Source organism: Saccostrea cucullata, unplaced genomic scaffold, assembly GCF_032062105.1.
Source record: "Saccostrea cucullata isolate Sc308-1 unplaced genomic scaffold, CSIRO_AGI_Scuc_v1 ctg3216, whole genome shotgun sequence".
Lineage (NCBI taxonomy): Eukaryota > Metazoa > Mollusca > Bivalvia > Ostreida > Ostreidae > Saccostrea > Saccostrea cuccullata.
The window spans coordinates 2,991-29,603 of record NW_026932963.1 but is presented as its reverse complement, the minus strand read 5'-3'; the positions used below and the strand labels follow the sequence as shown (position 1 = coordinate 29,603).

Below are 26,613 nucleotides of genomic sequence, written 5' to 3'. Positions count from 1 at the left end.
TCAATGTACACAAATAAGTTTCATTGTTTATTTAACCAGGTGTTAAAATTTGCCACAGGAAATCACTTCAAGCTTGAACGCACGCAGTTTGTCCAGGTACAAGTAGCTTATAGCTTGGGGCAATTACGAATTAGGGGATTATCTTGTCAGTTTAATGGGTATGCAAGATGAAACACATAGATTAACGTGATAATTGTTAGTCATTTTATTAAAAACATAAATTAAAGACAATAAAATACTAATCAGACCATAAAATCGGAATCCAAAGAGATCGTTTTTTGAAAACGAAAGTAGAAAACTACTAACCATAGCTGCTGATTTTATCTACCTATAATGAAAAATATTGTAAAGTTTGCCAGTTAAAATATTATGAAAAAAACTAGAACTGTCCAAACGGGACAAAATACCCCCCGCTGGGTTTTTCAGAAGTCAGTTTTTCCATAATAAAGATATGTATCAAAAACAAATTATGAAATTCTTATTCCAGTGACCTTGAACTTCCCCAAATAACCTGGGTCAAGGTCATGACACACCCTTGGGTCATGGGCAATCTTTCAGTGAAATGAGAACCTACCAAGTTTATCCATAAGAAAGATATTATGAAATTTTTCTACCAGTCACCTTGAAATTCCCCCAAATGACCTTGGGTCAAGGTCATGACACACCCTTGGGTCATGGGCAATCTTTGTGTGAAATGAGAACCTACCAAGTTTATGCATAAGAAAGATATGGACCGGACACGAATTCTGAAATTTTTCTACCAGTGACCTTGAACTTCTCCAAATGACCTTGGGTCAAGGTCATGACACACCCTTGGGTCATGGGCAATCTTTGTGTGAAATGAGAACCTACCAAGTTTTTCCATAAGAAAGATATGGACTGGACAAGAATTATTAAATTTTTCTTCCAGTGACCTTGAACTTCCCCAAATGACCTTGGGTCAAGGTCATGACACACCCTTGGGTCATGGGAAATTTTGGTGTGAAATGAGAACCTACCAAGTTTTATCCATAAGAAAAATATGGCCCGGACAGGGAATATAAATAATTTTCTTCCAGTGACCTTGAACTTTCCCAAATGACCTTGGGTCAAGGTCATGACACACCCTTGAGTCATGGGCAATCTTTGTGTAAAATGAGAACCTACCAAGTTTATCTATAAGAAAAATATGGACTGGACAGGGAATATAAATAATTTTCTTCCAGTGACCTTGAACTTTCCCAAATGACCTAGGGTCAAGGTCAGGACACAACCTTGGGTTATGGGCAATCTTTGTGTAAAATGAGAACCTACCAAGTTTATCTATAAAAGATATGTATTAAACATGATTTATGAAAATTTTCTTCCAGTGACCTTGAACTTTCTCAAATGACCTTGGGTCAAGGTCATGACACACCCTTGGGTCATGGGCAATCTTTGTGTGAAATGAGAACCTACCAAGTTTATCCATAAGAAAGATATCGACCGGACACGAATTATGAAATTTTTCTCCCAGTGACCTTGAACTTCCCCAATGACCTTGGGTCAAGGTCATGACACACCCTTAGGTCATGGGCAATCTTTGTGTGGAGTAGTAGATTCTACTGTCCCTCTGTAAGAAAGATATGGACCGGACACGATTGCACAGACAGACGGACGGATAGACAGACGGACGGACAGACAGCTAGACAGACAGACAGACGGACAGACGGAGAAGGTGATTCCTATGCCCCAAACTTCGTTTGCGGGGGGTATAATTAAAATGAAACAATCAAGTTTAATGTGATTAGAATTTCTTTTCCCTCCCTTCTCCCCAAAGTAATATTGTAAGTTAGGTATGTGCATAACTTGGAAATACCCACATGGCACCATCAAGTCTGACAAAAAAAATAATTCTCTTTTGAATAGGTGGTATAAATTTCTGTAAATTTAATATCTTATTAGAATTTCTAATTAATTGAAATATGAATAAAAAATCTCAAAAATGTTTCCAGAAACAGGAATTTACATATCAAAACCTCATATGTTAGCCTTTGAAAAAAATGATTTAAAAGTTGTACAATTTTCAATTTTTCACTAAATTATGTGTCCTGGTAGAAAAAAAAATCAAAGGCCTGACGGCCTGAGAGGCGCATCGCATTGAGGGTATAAAACTTTTTTTTTTTCTTAGAGAAATTCAACATCAATGTTAAGGGAATGAAAGAATCCAGGAATAAGAATTTAAAAAATAACTCACGTTTCTTTGAGGTTAAAAAAATTGAGCCATGGCTCTGAGTTTAAGCCAATCGATCATGTGCAGGAGAGGAAAAACATTTTTTTCTTAAAAGATAGTCTGATATATATCGGTTATAATTCATTGATATTTAAATTAAATCATAATTGATTTTAATTTATTCTAATTCTTTTTTTATTTTTATTCTTTTACTATTAGGAAGATGAAATAATGAATGTCAATATAGAAATTACTAGTAATGATTATTGAATATATTTATATAATTTCATATCTGAATTATTTCAGTTGCTTTCATTATGTGCACTTTTTAAAATATCATTACTTTGTTTTTAACTTTTTTAAAAAACTTTTTCACAATATAAATGGCACAATATATGTCACAGGGTCAATTGTTTCAGAGAAAACGATGGATTCGAGTAATGATGTTTTATTATGGATAACAGAAAAGAAACCTAGAAACATAGAAAACACTCTCACAACACACACATCAGGCACGTAGTATCCGGGGGGGGCCAGGGGGGAAAAAAGTTGGCCACTGCGCCCCCCCCCCCGTGCCTGCACATTATCAAGACAAATACAGCACGCTAAACAATGTTACAAATTACACAACATGCAAATTCACGTCGCTGTCATTAAGATATTTATGTATTATCAAAATTGATATAAGTATTTACATCATTAGAATTTAATCTTACCAGGTATCCAGTATAATCATAAAATAATGAATTTTATTATAATAGTAATCAAGACATCGTATAACTCGATGACTTCATAAATGGTTAGACCTTATAAACCGTGAAGGTAAAAGCTAATGGATATCTTATTTGGCGGGATAAGCGCTTATATAGTGCACGAAGTTAGTATACATGCATATTAATTATCAGATAGAGGTCTGTCATTGGTCCACTGGTCGTACTCGTATACCTGGTCGGTTGGGAAGCTAAAAATAGAAACCTCACGTGACAAACAAAACATTCACACATGGCACTCATTCACACAAACAGCGCTACGTTTGATTAGCAATGCGCGCTAATCAAATATGAATTATTCACAAGGTATCTAATTAAATATCAACTGTGACATATATAACAAATGTTATATACATGAAATGTTCATGTAAATGTGATAGAGTGATATTTTATTTATTTTATTATGTGAATATTATTTAATTATTTCAGCCACTTAATATTCAGGTGTATTTTATTTTTAGAATCGTGCAACGTTCCGATATTCATGGAGTTTTGCGCGCACCGCAATAAAATATACTTGGTTTTTAATTTTACTTATGTTCTAGAAGTCTTTACTTATCCTGAGGGTATTTAATATTATTGGTCAGTTGTAATAACCAAGCTTGCGATTGGCTCGGGACGTTTTCCCGCCGATCTCTTTGTTTGACTATTGAGAGAGTTAGATCTATATTTTGGTCACCATACTGACATACATATTTACATCAGTACATATTGATAATTTTGAGACGAGACCTCAGGACAGAGACTGTAAGTTGACTTCTATTTCTCTTATCTATTCCTTTTCTATATTTTCCGATAATTCATCGTCTTTGATTTTTAATGTAATTTTATGAAGATATACTGAGTTCAACTTTATCATTATTACCTGAAGCTTAAAGTGTAAATTCTTTGAGTGTGAATAAAACATCAGTAATGCAGTAGTGTATATAGAGTGTAATTATTGTTTAATAGGAAAGTATATCAAGACCCATTATTTATCGGGTGGCCCATTGTTTTGAGCCCTGATCCACAATCAGGTATACCTACTATTATTTTCTATTAATTGTGTGTGTATATATTATTGTAAATAGATTTGTGAACTATTCATTCTACTGTAATAGTTCTGTTCGATTCATTTTCTTATTTTCAATACGTCGATGTTGTAAGGGGCATAACTCTTACTTTTCTTTTTATATGTATCCATTGAATACTCAGTATAACATGGTATAATAACATGTAATATTTTTATGATCTGTTATTATAAAGTAAATCGTATCTATATTCATGTATTATAAATGCAATATATTTGTTTTCTAAATACAGTAAAACTCCTTTAGTACGAACACGGATATAGCGAATTCACGGATATAGCGAAGTTTTTCTGGGTCCCCGGCAAAATTCTTAACAAATCCTTGTAATATTTTACGGTTATAACGAAACTCTGATATAACGAATTTGCGGATATAGCGAACTGATTTTGGGTCCCGTTGAAGTTAAATATAATGAAATTTACATCTGTTATAACGAACTTTCAAAGATCTCACAATTTGATAAATTGAACTGACTTATTTTTGTTCATGGAATTGTATATATAATTAAATTCACTATTAAAACCTTAGTTATCGAAGGTATGTTTTATAATATTTGCTTCCCTAACATATTTGGTAGTAATACCTGAAGGAAAACCTGCATATTGCGAATTCGCTCTATATGGTTTTACGAATTCGTTATACAGTTATAACGAATTACGGATATAGCGAATTAAATTCACAGGTCCCTAGGACTTCGTTATAACCGAGTTTTACTGTACTTATAATCTGTTATTGATATTTTCAGGGCTTTTGCTTGTTATACAATGCATTCAACATCTTTAATAAATTATATATGAGAACCTAAGCCACAGGAGTTGTTCTTTACGGCGCTGCTGGAGGGCCAGGTAAAAAAAATATTTTTATTTGTTCGGACAAATTAGAAATTCGTTCGGACGAATTAGTTATTATATTCGTTCGGACGAATTAGATATTCGTTCGGACGAATTAAATATTCGTTCAGACAAATTAGAAATTCGTTCGGACGAATTAGTTATTTGTTCGGACGAATTAGATATTCGTGCGGATGAATTAGAAATTTGTTCGGACAAATGAGCTATTTGTTCGGACAAATTAGAAATTCGTTCGGACGAATTAGAAATTCGTTCGGACGAATTAGAAATTTGTTCGGAAAAATTAGATATTTGTTCGGACAAATTAGATATTTGTTCGGACAAATTAGACATTCGTTCGGACGAATTAGTTATTTGTTCGGACGAATTAGATATTCGTTCGGACAAATTAGTTATTTGTTCGGACGAATTAGAAATTTGTTAGATATTCGGACAAATTTGTTCGGACAAATAAGTTATTTGTTCGGACGAATTAGATATTTGTTCAGACGAATTATTTATTTGTTCGGATGAATAAAATATTCGTTCGGACGAATTAGAAATATGTTCGGACAAATTAGTTATTTGTTCGGACGGATAAGATATTTGTTTGGACGAATTTGATGTTTGCACAAATTATCTTGTAAAGAGAGATATACAATTTGCCAGGAGGATTCATCCCTTTTTAATACATGAATAGCTCTTTGGACCATGACATACACACGTTGCAATTAGACAAGTGCAATTAAAGTCGGGTATGTTGATTGTAAATATTCGGAAATAATGGTTCTATACCGGTATATACATGTATTATAGGCCTAAAGTCTGTCATTCTGTAATGGATATATGCCGAATACTGTTCTATATGTAAAATTATCAGACTGTTTGAGGCCCGTTAGGGCCGAAAACTGTCTGATAATTTTACATATAGAATAGTATGAGGCATATATCTTACTTAAAACATTGCCATTTAAATGTCCAAAAATTACCTGTAGGAGTCCGATATTAACACAATGGGAGTTCAGGCATCAATTGTTTTTTTCCCGTCTAATAAGTGGACAAAAGAAAAGAGACAAATAAAGAATGGGTGAACTGTTGTTTCATTTCATTCATTCAATGGCAGTCGTTTAGATAAGCAGGACGGGGTCCGTTGGGGAAGGATTTCCTTTTTATTTTGGAACATTTTTATTTATTTTGTGCATAAATGTTTTTTGGGGTTAAATTACCACCGTCACCATGGAAACATGCGAATTTTCATCCTGGAGTTTTAGTTTACAGAATGGAAATTCTCAGCTTTTACAAGTGCAGCCACTTGGAAATAATCTTTATAAAAGATATTTTGCCGATTCTTTCTCAAAAATGGATTTAAATTCGATTATACAAAGTGCTGTATCAAAAACACTTAAAAGATGGGAATTATCAATTTTGAAGATGGTTTAAACTCGATTTTTTCATGGATTTTCTAGTTTGTAGCAACTTAATTTCCTTGCGATTGCTTTCCCTAATTTTTTTTCTTTTTTTGGAGGGGAGGGGGTGGGGGTGGTCGGGGGTAGGTGGAAATATTTAACTTAGTCCACTCTTCTTTTTGTTTTTAAATACCGTCCGATTTTGTTATCATTGCCGTCCGATAATATATTATCAGACTGGTAATTATTATTATCGGACGGCTACAGGTAAATTTTTAGACTGCAAGAACAAAGGCATGACGTCACAGCAATGTTTTAAGAAAGTATATTATCTGAGAGCCCACTAGTAAATTCAAAGGGTCAGTTACTTCTTATCAAACATCTTTTCACTCCCATCCCTGACACACTCGTAAGATTTGTCATAAATAAACATCATCTGGTTCTACCAGACCAACTTTTGCTGGTGGTGTTAAATTGGTAACACTGGGTTGCCAGTGGTCAGATACCGCTTCTTTGAAAAGATGAGATCCACTCCTTAAGGATTTATTCGGCAATTGGTAAAAATTGGCATTGAAAAAGTAAGTCCCCCCCCCCCCCCCCCCACGAAATAGGACTGTCAACTTTGGGCAACTTTTCCTGTGCCCCCCCCTTTTTTTTTTGCTTGTCAACTTTTCAAATAAGTATTTTTTTCTCAGACTCCCCCCCCCCCACTTTCAAAAACGCTGCTACGTGGCTCTATTGCATTATATCAAATAAACTTCGGACTCAAAATATGAAGCCTCTCATTCGATGGGTCTTAATTTTTTTAAGGTGGGGCTTACTAGCTAGAACATTTGTAGTTTGGCTTCTATACCGCTGTTCCCACAGTTAAGTATTTTGTGATAAAGGAACAAAAAGAGGGAATCTCAAAAGTCCATCTCCAATGGATCCTTTCTTAGATCATTAAAAACTATTATTAAGTATCTATATAAATTTTATTTTATATTTAAATATCAGAAAAGTGCATGAATTAAATCATGCAAGTATAATATTGACCAAATTAAACACACGCCCCTTTCCGGGAAAAGGATAAAAAAAAAAGATGAATATATGTAAGTTCCTAGAAAGTGCAGTAAAAATTAAAAACACATCATAATTTAATGCAAGTTAAGCTTCTCAATGATTAAGACAATCGATCGTTTTTTAAATAGAGGAGGGGGGTTGTTACTTGAAAATATTTTGAGATTCATTCATTCATGATTTATTTCCCCATAAAAGGGGTTTGTTTCATAATTCCCCTTTCTAGTGAGTCATTGGCCTATCAAATCTTCCAACTGGTATTCAACTGTAAAAGCCTATAAACAACATTAAGAAATGCTGAAAGTGAAATTAAATAGTTTGTTCGACTACATGTACCTCTCCAATAAGGGGAGGGGGATATAACTATGCTCTGTAAATCAATGGACTAGAAAATATACCAGATTGACCGGTTGACATCTTAATTCACCGGCTTGCGAGTCATAGGAACAACCTGAGTTCAATACGAACAGATTCATTTTTGTGAAGTTTTCTTAATTCACAAACAGGAATATTTAATCAAAAACTCAATGAGAACCTTTTTTTTCATTTTATACACCGCATATGTACCAGATTGATTGATTGATTGAATGTTTTACGCCGCATCGGAAATATTGTAGCCACAAATCGGCGACATATGTATCAGAAATGTATTTAAAAAATCATTTACATGTCATGATTAATAAATGCAGGGTAGTGAATATGTACATAAAAAATATAAGAAAGAGATCAACATTAAAACGACTTATCTTCAAAATATTTATTGATAATGTTGTTCATTAAAGTTATTTTGCAAAGAATCAAAATATAGAATGAAACGTCTTGGTGCAAATCGCATATTAATCGCGGTGTCCTGACAGTTGTACACATTTTCTCTAATTTGTCCGAACAAATAACTAATTCGTCCAACAACGTCCGAATGAATTTCTAATTTGTCCAAACGAATATCTAAATTTAAATAATTCGTCCGAACAAATAACTAATTCGTCCGAACGAATTTCTAATTTGTCCAAACGAATATCTAAATTTAAATAATTTGTCCAAACAAATAACTTATTTGTCCGAACAAATTTCTAATTCGTCCGAACGAATTTCTAATTTGTCCGAACGAATATCTAATTCGTCCGAACAAATAACTAATTCGTCCGAACGAATTTCTAATTTGTCCGAACAAATATCTAATTCGTCCGAACGAATTTTTAATTTGTCCGAACAAATAACTTATTTGTCCGAACAAATTTCTAATTCGTCCGAACGAATTTCTAATTTGTCCGAACGAATATATAATTCGTCCGAACAAATAACTAATTCGTCCGAACGAACATCTAATTGTCCGAACGAATATCTAATTGTCCGAACGAATATCTAATTTGTCCGAACAAATAAAAATATTTTTTTACCTGGCCCTCCAGCGGCGCCGTAGTTCTTCTATCGAAACCCTGTTATATAAATTATACGGGACTAAAATAAACAATCGGGCGTGGTATACGGTTTATGAACCGATACAAAACCGAGTAATTTATAGTACGAGCTGTTGTTATGCAAATAGATCTTATAGCACTGGTTCTCTGCCCTTGATTCCAGTCGCTGCCGCTAGGAATTACATAGCACTGGTTCTCTGCCCTTGATTCCAGTCGCTGCCGCTAGGAATTACAAGGACAGGTAACCTCCGCCGCCATGACAGTGGAAAAACTCACTGCTTGCTTCGCGCATAGTACTGTTAGGTGGATCCAGCGATTTAAATAACAGAGAAAACAAAACGTAGCATGTCTTTCTTGATGAATAGAGCAATTGAATACGATGAAATTATTCAAACAACATAGTAAGGACTTTATTAATTGAGTATATCATTAACTTACAATATATTGTCACAATGAACTTTCAAATGTTCCGTAGTGTTAAACATTGTAATCCTCCCAATCTAATTAAAATTAGATCTTTGATCCGCTCCAATTTGATCGCTACACAAAGCGATCAAACTGGAGCGGATCAATTAGAATTAATTAGATTGTAATCCTCCCTGGTGCATACCATAACACATGGAGTTAGAGAGACGAGTTATAGCATTCCCCGTAAACTTTAGAACATAAATAATGATAAAGAACAAGTGTTATAACTAAATCGATGATTTAATTATCATATCATGGTAAATATGTAGATAAATTAATCATGCAATAGATCTTGATTTGAATTATTTTGGTAGGATATGCATATGGGACCTGTGATATCGCTTTACATTTGATGGTTTTTGGAGCAACACTTCTTTATGGTTTTATATATGCTTAAAATCCGTCTACTTTCTTTGTTAACAGCAGTTTAGAGTGCAGAGAGAAGGGTTTATTTACTTCAGCACTTCTGGATTTACGCTAGTCTAAATACAGATTTTTATCATCAGTGCTGTTTCCTGTGACGCGATAAAATGGCAGTGGTTACCTGTCGTTGGTTTTTTAGGGCGCTTGCGCCCGTTAACCAATGTCAGGGTACCAGTCTAATAGATCTTACTCCGCACAGGGCACGTTAGCACTGGTTCTCTGCCCTTGATTCCAGTCGCTGCCTCTAGGTTTTTTAGGGCGCTTGCGCCCGTTAACCAATGTCAGGGTACCAGTCTAAGGGCACGTTTGTTTTCTCTCTTTGTTTTAATTGTTTATTTTCTCATTTTTTTGTAATCTCTGTTGATTCAAAGTAAAAACAACATGTATGTGTGAGATTTTATGTTATTGGCTGTTTAAAATTAACAATGGATATCGCCAACTTGTCAATGTACATTAGCACTATTTTTAATAACGTGTTAAGAATCAATATTGTTGAGTCCTTTGCCGCCGCAGTTTAGATAAGAAAGAATTGCCAGGTGATCGCAATGAGGCTGCATCGAAAACGATGCGCCTCAAAAATGTTGTTTACATATGTAACTAAATACCCCTTCTTTAGTGAGAGAGGCACCTATTTTAGCAAAAATATTTCTGATTGGCAATTCTGGAAAGAAAAACATTATTTTTTTTTAAGTTGTATTGATATGTGATATCAATATTCTAAATTTAAAAAAGATCATTTCATAATCATTTAATTTCACGACAAAATGTCGTGAATTTAAAGCTTTGAAAATTGTCGCCACGCGCTAAATCCCCCATGGGAATTTTCAAAAGTTGGCATGTATGTTTATATTTAATAATTACTCTCTAGTTTGAACTCGCCTGAAGAGAATTTTTAGCAATCTAACAAATAATTTTAATCAAGCGAGTTTATAACGTGTAGAGACGAAAATAAAGGGTTGGGAGATGGATAAAACATACAGATTAGTTAAATAATGTGCCTAGAATTAAGGAGTGAAAGGTAGTTAATTGACCGATGCTGGAAAGTGGAGAAATTCTCCCCAAAAGTGCGCAAAAAATCTTGCGCCGTAAATTGCACCTTTTTTGTTTTACTGGATCTGTAGTGTTATGGTCAAATACTAAATATATAAAACCATAACGCTACAGATCTGCAGCTACAAAATAGGCAAACCTTGTATGCTCCACATTTCTAAATGATGTTACATGCAATGCCCCAGCAAAAACATTTATTTAAGCATTGAATTTTTATTTTTGGGTGTCAGTCTAATAAAAGCACCTTGCATAGCAGACAAACTGAATACAATGTGTTAGTCCTCCTTCCACTCTTTTTTGGCAAAGATAGGCATTACATGTATTTAGGCATTGAAAAATGGAGTTTACCCCCTTTTTTGTTGGTTTATAGCCCCCCCCCTTTCAATTTGCTTTTGATGCCTGTGAAGTAAATGTTTACAAAATGCTTACACAAGATGCAATTGTCCTTGATTAATTGAAAATAACCTGAATATTGTGAGTTTTTCTTGATATGATGAACAAACTCAACAAGTTTTATCTTTCCAATGAAAGCTTTTTTCCCATTGCAAAAACCTAATTTTTTCCAAGTTTGTGTACATTATTAGTCCCCTTACTGGTGAAACCAGAGGGAATTATAAGTTTCCTCTGAGACTGTCTGTTTGTCTGTCCATTTGTCCCTCTGTCGCACTTGGCTTTCCACACCTTTTTTCTAAACCCCTGCAAATATCAAGCTGATTTTTTGGTATGTGAGTGTATCTTGCTGAATTACAGATCAAGTTTACATTTTGTTCCACGTCACTGATTTTTCGAGGTGATGTAAGTCAGCCTCGATAGCTGCTCTATAGCTTAATGGCGGACCCCTGTGATCACTACTATTTGCATTTTCTTATTGATCTTCACTCTTTGGGACAGATCAGTAATCTTGTTGTTAAAAATATGATACCTTAGAAGGCAAGGATCAAATTAGAGATAGGTTGCTAATATGTAAACAATAGCATTTGCAAGATTGATTGGAAATATTTTAAAAAACATTAATTTTTATCAGTTCTCTAAGAAATATAGTTCTCCGATTATACATGTATTAAAATCAGAAATTCTGTCACAAAACAAGATCTACAATGTATTCAATTTAATTTCCAAGCAGTAAGAAGTGTTTTTATGGATTTACAAATACTAAATACAAGTTCCTGAGTGGGAATAAGATATGATGTATCCCTATACTCTGAACTATTTTAGCGAGGGTAAAATGTAAACAACTGGCTGCAGCAGGGATCGTGACCTACATGTATGTGTATTGAACGTCGATCGCAGGCAAGGGAGAGAACAGAACATTGCATTGTAAAGCGCTTTGAGTAGCATTTATGCTAGAAAAGCGCTATATAAATACAATCATTATTATTATAACAGTATACACTGAAACAAAACAGAAGGAAGCGTTCTGCTTGAATTGAAACATGCAATTAAATAAATTTGGGGTTAACATAGAGGCGTCTGAGGCGCAATAGTCCCTACTGAGCTCCAAAATTCACCGTAAATTATTACAAAAGTGAAGTTATTTCTACCCTTCTGTTTTTGTAATTCATTAAAAGAAATCTATTTAGAACGTAAAAATATTGTCCCAATCTTATAAATCTGTTTGGTGCTATCACTGTTGAAAAAGGTGAATAACAGCAGGGCACCTGTACCTATTTCGCTGCATGCTAATGACCACTTCATCGAATACTCGGTCTGAACTCCTCTACAATTTAGGATTCCGCATATGAAAAATTACATTGTTACAAGTTATACACAATAAGACGCAACGTTAACACAGCTAAACATCTATCGATGTCATACCGAAGGTAGATCATTTTTTTGTTAATATGTAAATTTCAGAGATTTTAATCTAGTTTACATAATAATTTATACTCGCAATAAAGTAATTAATATGTGGTTTCTAATATTCATAATTTTAAGAATTCACAAAAGAAGAAAGTAATTATAAGGAATTTGAAAATGAACTTTGAAGAGGATGTAAAAACTTTAGATTGATAATAGCGAATAATTGTTTTCAAGCTGTAGACATTTATATGCCTTGTAACTGGAAAATTTGAAATAATATATTTTTTAACTATACCTTATGCTAAGTATTTTAATTTGAGAGTAATATTTTAAATCTTAAAGCTTATACTATAGATTTGGATTTGATGGGCGAATTCAATCACTTAAGTAAAATCACTAAATCCCCTAATCTACTATTTGGGAAGTCAAATTTTAAAATGCAGAATTTATACCTTTCTTTAAAATATCAAACTGGGCCTGCTCTTGGCAAAAAAAAACTAAATAGAGGGTTTTTGATTGTATTAAATGCTAGCTGCATCAATGATAAATGTTGTCTCATTGCTCCGGGGCACTTTTGATCTAATTTCACTTTTACCTATAACGAATTAATAGTACATGTATTTGTAGAAAAGTGAGACTGAGATCAAGAGTGAGCTCATCTAAGTTTTATGGCCCCAGAGCCTGCATGTTGCAATTTCAAAAATATATGACACGTACAAAGTTCAGGAAAAGTTTAACTAGGGGGAATTCTTTAATAAGATGGCATATTGTAGAGGACCCTGGTGACAGAGTTACGATACATTGGACAAAATGATACTGGCAGGATACTCATTCTATTTAGTGTTTTATATAAGCCCAGTGTCTGCACTTTTTTGTTGCTAACATTAAATATAATGTTCATCCTTATTACTGTGTAACTAGCTGCAAATCTGTAGCTCTTCGAAAAAAATATTTTGACAGACCGGAGAGCTACAGTGCCATCCACTGAAAAAAAATGTATATTTATTGCGCACAAAAAGTTGTGCTTAGTTTTAGACTTATAGTTCTTCCAAAAAAAGAAACACTTTTAAAAATTCCTTACTCCTCTATGAAGTACTCTCTTAGTTGACATCTGCACAAAGTGCGTTGGACTGAATTATCTTGCAAACCAAAATTGCAGTATAAATAGTCGATATATTTGATGATCTCAATTTCAGAACCAGTAGGGCCATTAAAAACAATTATAAGGAACTTTTTGTTGGGGAAACAGTGAAAGAATATGTTAGGAACACATGGTTAGTAATATTTTGAAATGTCAGACAGTTTAAAAACATGGAGAAATAAATCGAAAAACAGCGCACTTCTTTGAGCGCAATAAATAAATAGTTTTTTCAATGGATGGCACTGTACCTCTCCGGTCTGTGATTTTTTTTTCGGAGAGCTACAGATCTGCATCTACTGTGTAACAAGAAACAAATCAAAAATCTAATTTAAAGAGAAATGCGAGGTATTTTCCTCTTATGGTGACGGGTACTTATAGTTCAGTTTTTATACATCATTCAAATAAGTTACAAAATACATTGTCATGCTACTCACTTTTTTCTTTCCAGTGATTTTCATTGGGGTTTCTCCTCAATTAAAAGTTTTGCATATGCCAGTTACTTGGGGGTGAATTTCACATTTTTCTGGAAGACGTCACCTCGATTCAGTACTTTCAGTACTTTAATTCATTTTTTATAGTTGGGACTGCTATCAGAATCATGATGCACTAAATTAATATTCTAAATGAGCTTGTATTCTAAGGAGAAAAGGGGAACCCAGTAGGGTACATGTATCGCCTATGTAATACTCTCAGAATGCTTGTTGCGTACATTAAGAAATATGGAAACCTATCAAATTACTTTACTTATCATGGTAACCAACCAAATGCTCAAGAAGAGTCCTCTACCATGTTTGGGAACCTAAAAAAGACTCTCTGTGTTGGAGTGATGAAACATATAGCAGTTATTAGAGAAACTGTACTTTGCCCAGCTTTTAAGCTGATTTAAATTTACCTGTTAGCTGTGCTTGTAACTTTCCTACTTCTGTCAGAGGTGGGTCATTTATGTATTCCAGGTTATTAGACCTTGTTAACATCTTCTTTGGCAAATTCAAGTTAATTCTGGAATATCTACCTGCAGAATTAGATTTTATACATGATTTTTTTAATGTTTGATTCCCTATGCAATTTGTACATATAATTTATTGTATGGTAAGACAAGAGGCCCATGGGCCACATCGCTCACCTGAGAAGCTTTGACCATTCTGTTCTTTACCAGATTTCTCCCTTGTAATACATAATGCATCCCCACCCTATCCCACTAATCATAATTTAGACATTTTGAAATCTACACTACCCCACGATCCTTCCATGTGCACATAAGTTTCAGCTTTTCTGGCCCAGTGGTTCTTGAGAAGAAGATTTTCAAAGATTTTTCCTATATATTTCTATGTAAAACTTTGATTCCCCATTGTGGTCCTGCCCTTCCCCTGGGGGTCATGATTTTTACAATTTAGAATCTACACTACCCCAGGATGCTTCCACATAAGTTTCAGCTTTTCTGGCCCAGTGGTTCTTGAGAAGAAGATTTTCAAAGATTTTTCCTATATATTTCTATGTAAAACTTTGATTCCCCATTGTGGCCCCGCCCTTCCCCCTGGGGTCATGATTTTTACAATTTAGAATCTACACTACCCCAGGATGCTTCCACATAAGTTTCAGCTTTTCTGACCCAGTGGTTCTTGAGAAGAAGATTTTCAAAGATTTTTCCTATATATTTCTATGTAAAAATTTGATTCTCCATTGTGGCCCCGCCCAACCCCTGGGGGTCATGATTTGAACAATTTAGTATCTACACTACCCCAGGATGCTTCCACATAAGTTTCAGCTTTTCTGGCCCAGTGGTTCTTGAGAAGAAGATTTTCAAAAATTTTTCATATATATTTCTATGTAAAACTTTGATTCTCCATTGTGGCGACGCCCTTCCCCCGGGGGTCATGATTTTTACAATTTAGAATCTACACTACCCCAGGATGCTTCCACATAAGTTTCAGCTTTTCTGACCCAGTGGTTCTTGAGAAGAAGATTTTCAAAGATTTTTCCTATATATTTCTATTTAAAACTTTGATTCCCCATTGTGGCCCCGCCCTTCACCCGGGGGTCATGATTTTTACAATTTAGAATCTACACTACCCCAGGATGCTTCCACATAAGTTTCAGCTTTTCTGGCCCAGTGGTTTTTGAGAAGAAGATTTTTTAATGACCCCACCCTATTTTTGTCTTTTCTTGATTATCTCCCCTTGTGAGGGAACTTGGCCCTTTGTTTTAACAATTTAAATTCCCCTTCACCCAAGGATGCTTTGTACCAAGTCTGGTCAAAATTGGCCGAGTGGTTCTTGAGAAGAAGTCGAAAAGTGAACAGTTTACAGGCGGACAGCTAAACGGACGGACGACGGACAAAATGTGATCAGAAAAGCTCACTTGAGCCTTCGGCTCAGGTGAGCTACTAAAAACCTTAATATTTTTAATTACTTTGCTCTTGTAGTAAAGTGCTTATATTACATGATAATATAATGTAGATCACTAAATTTTTAGCGACACCTTATTTTCGCGAGATAGTCATTGACTCTTGATTAGCGAGACAAATTTTTCACGAATTGTGGTTTTTGTTCTATATAATCTTAAGAAATACTTTTATAGTTTATACGCAAGAATTAAATTTTTGCGAGCACACGACCTCGCGTAATTACGCGAAAATAAAGTTCTCGTGAATAAAAAGTGATTTACAGTATATAAAGTATGACCAAGACCAAAACTTTGCACTTTTGAATCCAATGTGGTATTGGGAAAAAAAAACATTTTTAAAAAACTTTAAATAAAGAAGAAAAGAATGCAACAAAGGAAAATACTTATGAAGAACATCTTACCATCATCATCAAAGCACATGTCGTACCACCCTTTACCCATGGCAAAGTCCGTCCTCTCGCCATGGCGACATATAATCAATCTTCTCTGTTCCCTCTTCTCCACTGAAGGCATGCGCTGCTTTTTCTCCTTAATGAAGTTTTTGTTGACCTAAATTCACAAACTCGCTACCTAAATTATGTTGCATTATCAAGATTTTTTTGTCTTTTAACTAAAAAAAAGAAAAGAGAGGTGAGATTGGCTGTATTTTACCTTGGCATAATCCTTATCATCGTGCCAGATTGCATCATAATCTTCCTCTACAATGATTCCATTGGTCACAGCTACTGACTTGGGTCTTACATGCAGTGGTAGAGATCTAGGGATAGTATACACAATATTCTACATGTCCATGAAATTTATTTAAACAATATCAGAATTCAAATTTTTTCCTTTTTCTATGTAGACCTTAGTACAAGACAGTTTCTGAGCACATTATGTCTCCCATGATGTTCCCAATACTGACCTATGAAGCATCCAGGTCCATGTCTCGGCTGTTTTTTGTGTGTAGACTCCCGGGAACATTCCCAGAATCCCGGTCAGCCATGAAATCCCAGGATACCAGCCATCCTTGGTTTTAGTCAGTTCTTTTGGGTCCAGGAAAATGAAATCTCCATCAATGAGTTCCAGCTCATCCCCAACTTGTGGTGTGTACGCCTTCACCACTCGACGGATCTGGAAACATCATTTAAATGAATTTTCTAATAGAAAATTCAAAATGGTAGAGACAGAGGTTAAAAAACCCTGCTTATAAGGAGAACCTGTAGACTTCTTTAAATACAGATAACTAAACTACATTGTTTCCACTGTGTTACAGAGAACCTGCTTAAGATAAATTTGTGCTTAAAGTGAAGTGGTTTTCATCCCCTGTATTTTCAAAGCAATGATAAACTTTTCTGATAAAAACAATTATGTTTATAATGACCTGGTGCTCTCTATAAAAAAAAAAACAACATGACATTGACCTTCATTCTTGGTAAGTTTACCTTGAACCTTGAGCACAAGATCCAATACTGACCTCCTAAGAGTTTGAAAATTGCATCATTTAGATTATATAAATACCTCACTTCTGCCTGCCCTGGGATCCCTGGAATACAGACGGAGGTCCCATCTAACGTCCACCCCCAGATCTATTTCTTTGGCATACTTCAGGAGCTTGTCATGCTGTTCTGGTGGGTACTGGTAGGCCAGGGTCAGGTGAAGCTGTTTCTTGTGGGGCTCAACTTTGACCCCTTAAAAGGAAAATGAATTTATTTTAAATTCTTTCAATGACTTCAAAAATAAATATAAAATCTATGAATGATACAATTATAATGTTAGTCTGGTAAAATGGTTTGCTTGATTTATACAAATATGAATTTTAAATTAAGTATTAATACCGGTATGTTGATATACAGTTTCATGTGCATCCTATTGAGATAACAAGGTCTAACTGTATATCTTGAGAATGTGTATCTTTTCAAAGTGAAAACACTTCTTCTGTCTGTTTACGTAATTTTCAGCAGTCAGTATTTAAGCATCTTATATAATTTAAGGGTACCTAATTTTAGTACATCAAAGATTACTCCGAGTAATTCATTTCTCTCAACCAAGCTATGATTACTAACAAGGGAAACATCTGTCTTTACCAATTATAGACAATTTTTATAACAAATTGTCTACAGTACTACCACTCTTTTGCACATATTCCAGGAAGCACTTTTTTTATCACTCTGCATTCAAGTTGAAAGGAATATAAAAAGTGTGTTTGTGTGTGGGTGGGTGAGTAAGTGAGTGAATGCATAAAGGAAGTTTCACAAGCCATAATGTGTTCTTTGAGAGAAGATGCTATGCCTTTAATCTTCATTTATGTTTAGAACATATACAAAAAATCTCACTGCAAAAGCAATTTTTTGTACCAATTTTTCACATACATGTATTTACATAAAAATTCATAAAAGTGCAACTTGTCATTTTCCCACCTTCTAACTGGAAATGTTTTATTTTTTATCATTAGTTTTTCCTGTGTAATATGGTACCAGCTATTAACTCAGCATACATGAACTTTTACAAAAATACTACACGTATTTACTGTATATAACCACTTGAATCATCTTAAAAATGTTTATTAATTTTATAATGTGGTGTTCCTGCTTGTTTGAGCTAGTGTGTGAGGTATTTCAGTTATAAACAGAAATTCATGTACATGGAATGACTCGTCAAATATAAACTGTCCTGGACTCAGATTCAAACCTGTTTTAGGCGATCTATGAATGGAGGTTCTAAAATTGTCACATGAAAAGAAGAGCTGAAAGTCACCAATTTTTAGGTTATTGACGTAAATGTATATTGAGCGATCCCAATGGTTCTGGGAAAAAAGTATCCACCTATATTCCGTAAATTACGGTAATCAAGGATTGAAACTGAGGGACGGTCACATGTTGTAAGACAGGAAGATGCCTAATTCAAGTATATGAGTTAATAAAAAAATCTTTTAAATGTAAAATTCCCATGTGACAGGAAGTCATAAAATACAGGTGATCCCTATGACAGGTTTGACTGTATTTTTTAATTAAATGTAGCCATGCATGTTTACTACATTAATGTATTACCTCCTTTGGCTAATTCTTTGCTGAACATTGAGACACATTCTTGTAAGTATTCATACATAGTATCCTTCACAAATAATCCAATGAAATTCATCTGACTAAAGAAATCCAGCTTCAGAGTATCAGGGGCCCGTCTGAGTTTGTTCTCTAGCTTTACAAAGCTCTCACTCAAAAATCCTACATCTTTGTCATCAACCTAAAACAAAATTATCTGAGACTCAGTCTTAATTTGCTACAAACACATATTCTTTTAAAAAAATATATTAATTGTGTGAACTTAGCAATAATTTCAACAAATCACTTCACAGACATTTTTTACATTCAGAAAATTCTCTTTTACATTCAAAGACAGCAAAGTTGTCTTTTTCAAGACCAAAGAAAATAGTTAAATCCCAAAATGCCAAATTTGCCAAAAAAGAACCCTGTCTGTTAAACAAATATTTTTCTACATTGTTCTTTACATCATTGGCCTGTAAAGTGTGACTGAGCTCACTGTAAAGAATGGACACATGGTGATGTGAGGGAAGTAGGAATGAGCCCCGTTCCATCCACAATGGGTGAGGCTCTTCTCCCAGAATTTGTTGAGTTCGTCCTGCATTTTACCGTTAGGACACAGATAGAGGACATATTCCCTGGGGGTGCCATCATCCAGGGTAGGGTCATCTACATGTGACAAGAGCCTGCAAAAAAAGTTCAAAATACAGTAAAGCCTCTCTCTAATCCCACTTGCAAGGAGATACCATTGGAGGGGGGTGTACACAGGGTATCAGATTACACAGTGTGAAAATATAAATGGACAGTAAAATGGGAATCAAAATGAAGGTCAGAGTTCACAGTGAAACAGATTGTACAGAAGTCAGATAAGACAGTTTACACTGTACATGTAATCATTTTCAGGCACTTCCATGCTAAGTAAACAATATGCTGAAAACCTACATCTATATTGTTGTAAAATTCATGTATTAATTATTAAAACTTGCAGATTTTCAAACCAATAATAAGGTAATGTAATCTCCTGGAACAGATTTTACATTTACGTCTATATTAACAAAATGTGCAAGTTATCTGATATTCAACAAATCAAACAGCATCAATTTTGGACATCTTGAAAAGTTCATCCATGTGTGTAAATAGTAAAAGGCTTACATGTACTGAGAATTTCTCCTTCTGTTACTTCTAACATTCTTACAACCAAGATTCATTATATCCATGCAAGAAATTCTGCACATACATGTTATCATACATGTTGTATCTCTTTAAGGAAGCATCTTGTGTTCAAGATAAAAACTTGAATGTACTTATATGTTCACAAGCTCTTTTAACAGTATGTTCATGACACAGATAATATTTGGTGCATTTTATACATTATGTATACAAGTGAATAATGTCAATGTTGATTAATGCATATATGGTAAATTAATTTCATTTTTTTTTTCTCTAAATTAAATCACATTTCATACTAATCTGAATGTAGGGTTTCTACAATGAATTTGATTTGAATTTGATCTGATTTGAGGAATATGGATTTTTTTTCTCTTAAACCTATAATTATTTAATATTTACAAATAAGTCCTTAGCATAAAAAGTCATGCAATCTTCAAATTCAATGTGACATTCAAAGACTGAAATAACTGTTAATTTTATACCATATTACTCCTTTTTTTATACCTATAAAATTCAGGGTTTAATGTCCTTGTATACATGTACTCAGATAATATTAATTTATTTTCAACAGGTTTTACATTGAGATGTCATATAATCTTTTGTAATTAGTTAAGTTACATAATAATATTCTTTAAAGCCAATTAATTTACCATAAAAGCAAATTTCATCATATGAATGGTAATCTTATAACATTTTGCAAAAAGAAAAAAAAAACACTTCCTTTTTCCCCTTATAAATTCTAACAATTGATTCATGACAAAATCATGAGAGAAAAAAAAATCTGGCTAGAATTTTTACATCTTTAAAGATATAAGTAATTTAATGCTTTCATGCAGTCCATAATTATCCTGAATAATTGATACTTATATATACCCAGTAATTATATAATCTTTGCATTATTGCAATACCTGAATTCTCTCCCTCAATATATCTTTTTTAATATCAGTTAAATGGGCAGATTAGACCAACATGTGACCAACATGTGACTTTTGAAGGTCAATACATATGTATATCTCTAACTTATGAAGATCTCGAGGTGACCATGAGTTATATGCAGGTCAATATAATGATATGACAAACTCATCCTGGGTCTTGTGCAGGTCATTACTTCAAAGTCATGAAATGGTTAAAAAAAAACTTTAAAATCTCCCATCCAATATTTTTGAAATGTGATCTTACAAATGTAAATGCCATAGGGTTTCTCCCCTTTAAGTGAAAGTCTCTGGAACCCTTAATTTTTTTTAACACAAACATTGAAGATTCTCCTTGGTGCATATATTTTCCCTTTCATCCTAGTTTTATTGATATAGATCTCATAAGTCTACTAAGAAGTGCAAAAAAATACCTAAATGTGGGACTCTGAGACATTCAGTCAAAAGGAAAAACTACATGTATATAGCCCTAGCTATCACCTTCACTCTTTAATACTAACACGAAAATAATGTACACTGTAATTGCAAAGTCATGGTGTACCATAGTAATATGTATGATTCTTCTAATATTTCCTCCATAAAAGATAGGTATGACAACGTATCTCTGTACAATACGTTAGATATTCATTGAATTCTCAACACTACAAATTTCGTGCTCAGTGGATATGCTTTTCTGGGAAGTCAATGAATACATATCTTTATACAGGTGACAATAGAGGTATTCTATCTCTATTCATAGACAATAGACAGAACAAGGATGTATTATACTGACATTTCAGATATCAGAGGTTTTTGAGAGATGCTTAACTTTTAATGATATTCTTTTTTTCATTAGTCAAATATCTGTAAAGAAAAATTATGCAAGGGACCAAAGCTAGGCTAGTAATCTATCTTACTCCTAAACAAAGGAATATCTTAGTCCTCTTGTGACCTAATAAAAAAAAAATCTTAAAACAACTTCACAACAAGATGCTTAAATTCATTAGTATAAATTTTTTCTCTTCAAATATGAGGTCCATGGGCCAAAAAAATATATATATATAGATATCACCTCTTGGCACACCTCGGCCAATTCATACTGGCAAAGGAATCAGCAAAGGTTTGTCGAATGAGATTATTTAGCACATGTATGCTGATGATGCAGTGTGGTCAGTTAAAATCATTTGTGTTTTAATTGGATTATATGGATTATATTTCATGAATTCGTTGTCACGACCTATGACATTCGGTAAGTACAAGATTTAGCATAGATTGCATAAAAATAAATAAATGCAAATGGTTAGGTTGAAGTTCAAAAAGGGTCAACATGGTCAAAGATCATCGCATGCCACAGTCGACAAATTTCACATTGTCAAGTTATCTCCCGTTGCGGACATTCAGTATATAACAGACGCAGATCCAGAATTTTTTTTTTTTCAGAAAGGGGGGGGTGTCACACCTCAGTCAAAAAAATCAGCCCAAGATTTCCTGAGATGGAAATAAAAAATAATAATAAAAACAATGATGGTGGAGTCCCTGTTTTCTAAGGGGGAGGATGTCCAAAGTCATTTTTATTCTCTACAGTACATATATAGTCTTATTTAAATAACTGCTAATTCCAAGGGGGGGGGGGGGTCTAATCTCCCTAGCCACTGACTCCCTGTACCTGAAATGACAATTGATCTTATGACTCCATAATAGTAGAAAATTTTTTCAATTGACTATTTATACATATTTTGTTTCCTATGTTTATGTATTTTTGTCTGTCCACGGAAACTTTAACCTTGCCCATATTTTTTAAGTGGATTGGGCTATACACATGGCTTGAATATTTCATAGGTAAATTTCTTTTGGGAAAACCTTTTAATGGGTACCACCAATTTTGACCTCTTGATCTCTTGACCTTGGATTTTGACCCAATTTTACAAGAAAAATACCTTGAACTTGGCGTAAGTTTTGAACAGGTGGTGCTAGGACTTTCATGCTCTTACATGTGTAATCATTGTGAACTTTCAACAGGTATAATTATTTATGACCTAGACCTTAGAGTTGAATCCAATTTAACTTTAACCTTGGCAATAACTTTTGAACAGGTGAGGAAGTTCTAGGGATTTCTCCCTTTTTTCACATGTGTATTCCTTGTGACAAGACTTTCCCTTTGATACCAACAATTTAGACCCTTTGACCTTGACCTTGGAGTTTGACTTACATTTGAGAAACTTCAACCTTTGCCAAAAGCTGCCATAACAGTTGCTGTCACAACAAACAAACAAATTACTAAAAAAAACACAGAATACATGTACATATTTTATATTCAACAGATATACATCTGGTCATATCTCTAGTTCTCCCTTGAATGAGACATGGTGATATAAATTTTAAAAAATAATTATAAGAGTTGAAAAGGTTGTGCATATTGAAATATACTAAGCTCTGCGGATGAATTAGATATACCAGTTTAGCTTTATTTTGCTACCCAAAGCACCTTGATTAACTATTTATAAGCATACTGTTTTCTGAAATGTACTGATTTCTGTTGTCCATCTGTTTATCTGCAAACTTTTCACATTAACTTCTTAAGAACCACTAGGCTAATTTCAACCAATTTACATTTAAATATGCAGGGTACTTTTTAACCGCCCGGATCGATAGATCCCGGGTGTATATTGTTTTTGTCCTGTCTGTTTGTCTGTTTGTCTGTTTATCTGTTTGTCTGTTTGTCAACTTTAACCTTGGCCATAACTTTTGAACAATAAGGGATAGAGACTTCATATTTGGTAAGCATACTCCACTAATAAAAACCTTTCAAATGACTTCAAGGTCAATGACCTTGTGACCTTGACTAAGACTTATATGCTAAAAATAGCTTTTCCCACTGTTTGTCATAACTTTTGAACCATAGGAGATAGGGACTTCATATTTGGTATGCATACTCCACTAATAAAGTCCTTTCAAATGACATCAAGGTCAATGATCTTGTGACCTTGACTGTGACCTATATGCTAAAAATAGCTTTTTACACTTTTTGCCATAACTTTTGAACCATCAGAGATAAGGACTTCATATTTGGTATGCATACTCCACCGATTAAGTTCTTTCAAACGACACCATGGTCAATGACTTTGTGACCTTGACTGTGACCTATATTCTAAAAATAGCTTTTTCCACTTTGTCATAACTTTTGAACCATAGGAGATAGGGACTTCATATTTGGTATGCATACTCCACCGATAAAGTCCTTTCAAACGACGGCAAGGTCAATGATCTTGTGACCTTGACTGTGACGGATATGCTAAAAATAGCTCTTTACACTTTTTGCCACAACTTTTGAACCATGGGAGATAGGGACTTCATATTTAGTACGCATACTCCACTGATTAAGTTCTTTCGAATGACACCATGGTCAATGACCTTGTGACCTTGACTGTGATCAATATGCTAAAAGAAGATTTTTTTAACTTTGTTGCCGCCGGGCGCGTAGTGTTTCACAAACACATCTTGTTCCAACATAAATCTTCTTCTCAAGAACAGCAAAGACATTTATTGTCCCCATTTTTGCTAAAGGTAGGGTACATTAAATCTCATTTGTTTGTCAATCTGCCTATCTGTCACAATAAATTTAACCTTGGTCATCATGGTCGTATATTTTGAATGAGAAGAGATAGGACTTTTATATTAAATATGTGTATTAGTATTAAATGGGACAATACCATTCTACATACAATATGATTTTCATTACCCATGATCTTGAAGTTTGACCTAATTTCCTTAAAAAAATTAATTGCTTTGAATTGATCATTTTGAAAGATAAATGAAAGGGCTTTCATATTACCTGTGATAAGACCTTCCAAAATGTATCATGACTTTTTGACTCTGTGACCTTGACCTTGAAGTTTAACTTAGTTTTCATTAATGTTGTATTTCCTTTTCATTGAGAAGAGATTTGACTTTCACATTTCAAGTGAACATTACCCATAACAAGAGGCTCCCAACATGCTATGATTTTTTACCCCTTGACCTTGATGTTTTAACAAAATTTCAAAAGAGTGAACTCTCCCAAAAGATGATAAGACCACTGTTTAAAACAAAAAAGAGATTTAGGGAAGACTGGGCTTTTTCCATAAAAAACGTCATTTTTCAACCCTCATTTGACCCCCCGGGCAAAATCAAAATTCCGAAACCTAACTGCACATCTACATGACCCAACCAACCATCTCCCAAAGATGATTAGGATGCTGAATAAAATGTAAGAGGAGTTCAGGGAAGATGGGGCTTTTTCCATAAAAAACATCATTTTTCGACCCTTATTTGACCCCCCAGGGCAAAATCAAAATTCCAAAACCTTACTGCACATCTACATGACCCCACCAACAATCTCCCAAAAGCTGGTTAGGCTACTGAGTAAAATGTAGAAGGAGTTCAGGGAAGACGGGGCTTTTTGGACAAAAAATGTCATTTTTCGACCCCCATTTGACCCCGGGGCAAAATCGAAATTCCAAAACCTTACTGCACATCTACATGACCCCACCAACCATCTCCCAAAAGCTGGTTAAGCTACTGAGTAAAATGTAAGAGGAGTTCAGGGAAGACGGAGCTTTTTGCTTAAAAAACGTCGTTTTTCCACCCCCATTTGACCCCCTGGGGCAAAATCAAAATTCCGAAAGCTTACTGCACATCTACATGACCCCACCAACCATCTACCAAAAGATGATTAGGCTACTGAGTAAAATGTAAGAGGAGTTCAGGGAAGACGGAGCTTTTTGCTTAAAAAACGTCATTTTTCGACCCCCATTTGACCCCCTGGGGCAAAATCAAAATTCCGAAAGCTTACTGCACATCTACATGACCCCACCAACCATCTCCCAAAAGCTGGTTAGGCTACTGAATAAAATGTAGAAGGAGTTCAGGGAAGACGGGGCTTTTTGGACAAAAAACGTCATTTTTCGACCCCCATTTGACCCCCTGGGGCAAAATCAAAATTCCGAAAGCTTACTGCACATCTACATGACCCCACCAACCATCTCCCAAAAGCTGGTTAGGCTACTGAGTAAAATGTAGAAGGAGTTCAGGGAAGACGGGGCTTTTTGGACAAAAAACGTCATTTTTCGACCCCCATTTGACCCCCCGGGGCAAAATCGAAATTCCAAAACCTTACTGCACATCTACATGACCCCACCAACCATCTACCAAAAGCTGGTTAGGCTACTGAGTAAAATGTAAGAGGAGTTCAGGGAAGACGGAGCTTTTTGCTTAAAAAACGTCATTTTTCGACCCCCATTTGACCCCCTGGGGCAAAATCAAAATTCCGAAAGCTTACTGCACATCTACATGACCCCACAAACCATCTCCCAAAAGATGATTAAGCTACTGTGTAAAATGTAGGAGGAGTTCAGGGAAGAAAAGTGTGACAGACGGACGGACGGACGGACGGACGGACATGAGTAACAACAATATACCCGAACTTTCTTTAGAAAGTGCGGGTA

The 26,613-nt window shown here is 34.6% G+C and overlaps 1 protein-coding gene across 1 annotated transcript in view; it reads right to left on the bottom strand.

Annotated features, from left to right (window-relative positions):
• The window catches only part of LOC134236678 (ecdysteroid-phosphate phosphatase-like), a 32,367-nt gene extending 12,080 nt beyond the window's left edge, over positions 1–20,287 (bottom strand). Inside the window, exons 1-8 of the mRNA XM_062718855.1 lie at positions 20,202–20,287; positions 19,549–19,735; positions 19,059–19,251; positions 17,530–17,699; positions 16,934–17,142; positions 16,681–16,786; positions 16,431–16,578; positions 14,519–14,638 (exon numbers count right to left, since the gene is read on the bottom strand). Of these exons, the coding sequence (XP_062574839.1) occupies positions 14,519–14,638; positions 16,431–16,578; positions 16,681–16,786; positions 16,934–17,142; positions 17,530–17,699; positions 19,059–19,251; positions 19,549–19,735; positions 20,202–20,284 (1,216 nt within the window). The 5' untranslated portion in view covers positions 20,285–20,287. The remainder of the gene's footprint in view (positions 1–14,518; positions 14,639–16,430; positions 16,579–16,680; positions 16,787–16,933; positions 17,143–17,529; positions 17,700–19,058; positions 19,252–19,548; positions 19,736–20,201) is intronic.
• Between the last annotated feature and the right edge of the window lie 6,326 nt (positions 20,288–26,613).